This window comes from Aphanomyces astaci, assembly GCF_000520075.1.
Source record: "Aphanomyces astaci strain APO3 unplaced genomic scaffold supercont1.27, whole genome shotgun sequence".
Taxonomy (NCBI): domain Eukaryota; phylum Oomycota; class Saprolegniomycetes; order Saprolegniales; family Verrucalvaceae; genus Aphanomyces; species Aphanomyces astaci.
Genome location: NW_009798290.1, coordinates 459,925 through 462,200, shown reverse-complemented (window position 1 = coordinate 462,200; position 2,276 = coordinate 459,925). Strand labels below are relative to the sequence as shown.

The window sequence follows — 2,276 nt, the reverse complement described above, 5'->3', positions numbered from 1 at the left end:
TCAACCACCGTCCTCCCCAAATCAACCACCGTTCTCCCCCAATAAACCACCGTTCTCCCCCAATAAACCACCTTCGTCCCCCGATCAACCACCGTTCTCCCCCAATAATCCACCGTTTTCTCCCAATCAACAACCGTTCTCCCCCGATCAACCACCGTTCTCCCCCAATCAACCACCGTTCTCCCCAAATCAACCACCGTTTTCTCCCAATCAACCGCCGTTCTCCCCCAATCAACAACCGTTCTTCCCCAATCAACAACCGTTCTTCCCCAATCAACTACCGTTCTCCCCCAATAAAGAACCGTTCTCCCCCAATCAACCACCGTCCTTCCCCAATCAACCACCGTCCTTCCCCAATCAAGCACCATTCTCCCCCAATCAACCACAGTTCTCCCCAAATCAACTACCATTCTCATTTAATCAACCACCATACTCCCCCAAAAGACAACCGTTCTCCCCCAATCAACTACCGTTCTCACCCAATCAACTACCGTTCTCACCCAATCAACTACCGTTCTCCCCCAATCAACTACCGTTCTCCCCCAATCAACCACCATCCTTCCCCAATCAACCACCGTTCTCCCCCAATCAACCACCGTTCTCTCCCAATCAACCACCATCCTTCCCCAATCAACCACCGTTCTCCCCCAATCAACCACCGTTCTCCCCCAATCAACCACCGTTTTCTCCCAATCAACCACCGTTTTCTCCCAATCAACAACCTTTCTCCCCCGATCAACCACCGTTCTCGCCCAATCAACCACCGTTCTCTCCCAATCAACCACCGTTCTCCCCTAATGAACCACCGTTCTCCCCCAATGAACCACCGTATTCCCCCGACCAACCACCGTTCTCCCCAAATCAACCACCCTTCCCCCCCAATGAACCACCGTCTTCCCCGTCTGTCCCTAAACCCTCGAACGACACCCCAATGACGCCGGGTGCCCCAAAGCCTTCAACCGGCCCTTCATCCACACCTTCGTCTGGCAACGGTGTGAAGGACCAACTGATGGCCCAAACCAACAAAATCCGCGCGGCCCACGGTATCAGCCCGGTGACTTGGGACGATAAGCTGGAGGCAGAAATGCAGAAGTGGGCCAGAAGTTGCCCTGGCTTTAAGCACGGCGGCCCAAAAGGCTCGCAAAACTTAGCCACCAACATCAAGTGCAGTGGCGCAGCCTGCATGAAGGTGTTGGGGGCATCGTGGATGTGGTACGACGAAGAAGAAAAGTCATGGAACTACGAAAGCAACAAGTGCAACGGGAACTGGGCCAAGTGCGGCCACTTCACCAACATGATGAGTCCCGAAGCCAAGTCCATGGCGTGCGGGTGGTCCGAATGTGGCCGCGACAACAATGTCTGGTGCAACTACAACAACCCCGGGATGAACCCCAAGGTGGGCAAAATCACCGGCATGACCAAGGACGAGCTCAAGGCCAGCTTGACCCAATACAGATAACGACGGAAATAACTGCCAAGTGGTACTGCGCAGAATCTTGGAATATTAATATCCAAACAAACTCCATCACTTGAAATGTGGATAATTTCACACATTCTAGCCAATGGGGGACTGTTTTCACCACGACGGCACACATGATGTACTACACCTTTTTTCTATTGACTTGGGACTTTTTTCAACGTTCTTGGCTTGGCGCTCATTCGAAAGAGCGATGTGTCCGTTCATTTGGCCTTGTGGCCAATAGCATTGACACGTCGTGCCGCAACACCCTTTGAAATGTACTTCCATGCTACCAATGGAAAAGGCTCCACTACCCAACAATGTGCCAAGTAGCATTTCGAATCTGCCGTGCTTGAAGTTGAGTTAATAGAATCTGCGCGTGGCAAAGGGTCAATCATTGCATACTTACATAATTATATTTGTAGGGAGTTGATAACGCAGAGGAAATTGTAAAACTGATTGATTGGCGTTATCTACATCTACATGCATGACTACTCTGACTATATATACTATATCTAATGCTATACATACGTGCGCTCTGCAGAAGGAACTTCTGGTGTCCATGGCCGAGCACGCCGCACGCCAATCGAGCTTGGTCGTAAACTGACGTCAACAGTGACGTCTGTTCTGATTGGTCGATAACCCTATGACGCCACTAGAGTTATGTCGCTACATTCTCCCCCGGTTATCGACTTCGCCGCTTGTATCTTTGCTCGCAGATCTTGAACCAGGCGCTTGAAATGGGAACCATGTTTGATGTCCCGCTCACGTTCCCAGGTCGCTTCGTAATCGGGCAAGCCATGCCACTTGACGAGGT

At 51.3% G+C, this 2,276-nt stretch overlaps 1 protein-coding gene across 1 annotated transcript in view; it reads left to right on the top strand.

Moving 5' to 3' along the window:
• Nucleotides 1-1,459, top strand: part of H257_10311 (hypothetical protein) — a gene marked incomplete at both ends in the record, with an annotated part of 2,852 nt that extends 1,393 nt beyond the window's left edge. Inside the window, one exon of the mRNA XM_009836806.1 lies at nt 1,001-1,459. Coding sequence (XP_009835108.1) covers nt 1,001-1,459 — 459 coding nt within the window. The remainder of the gene's footprint in view (nt 1-1,000) is intronic.
• Nucleotides 1,460-2,276: the final 817 nt, after the last annotated feature.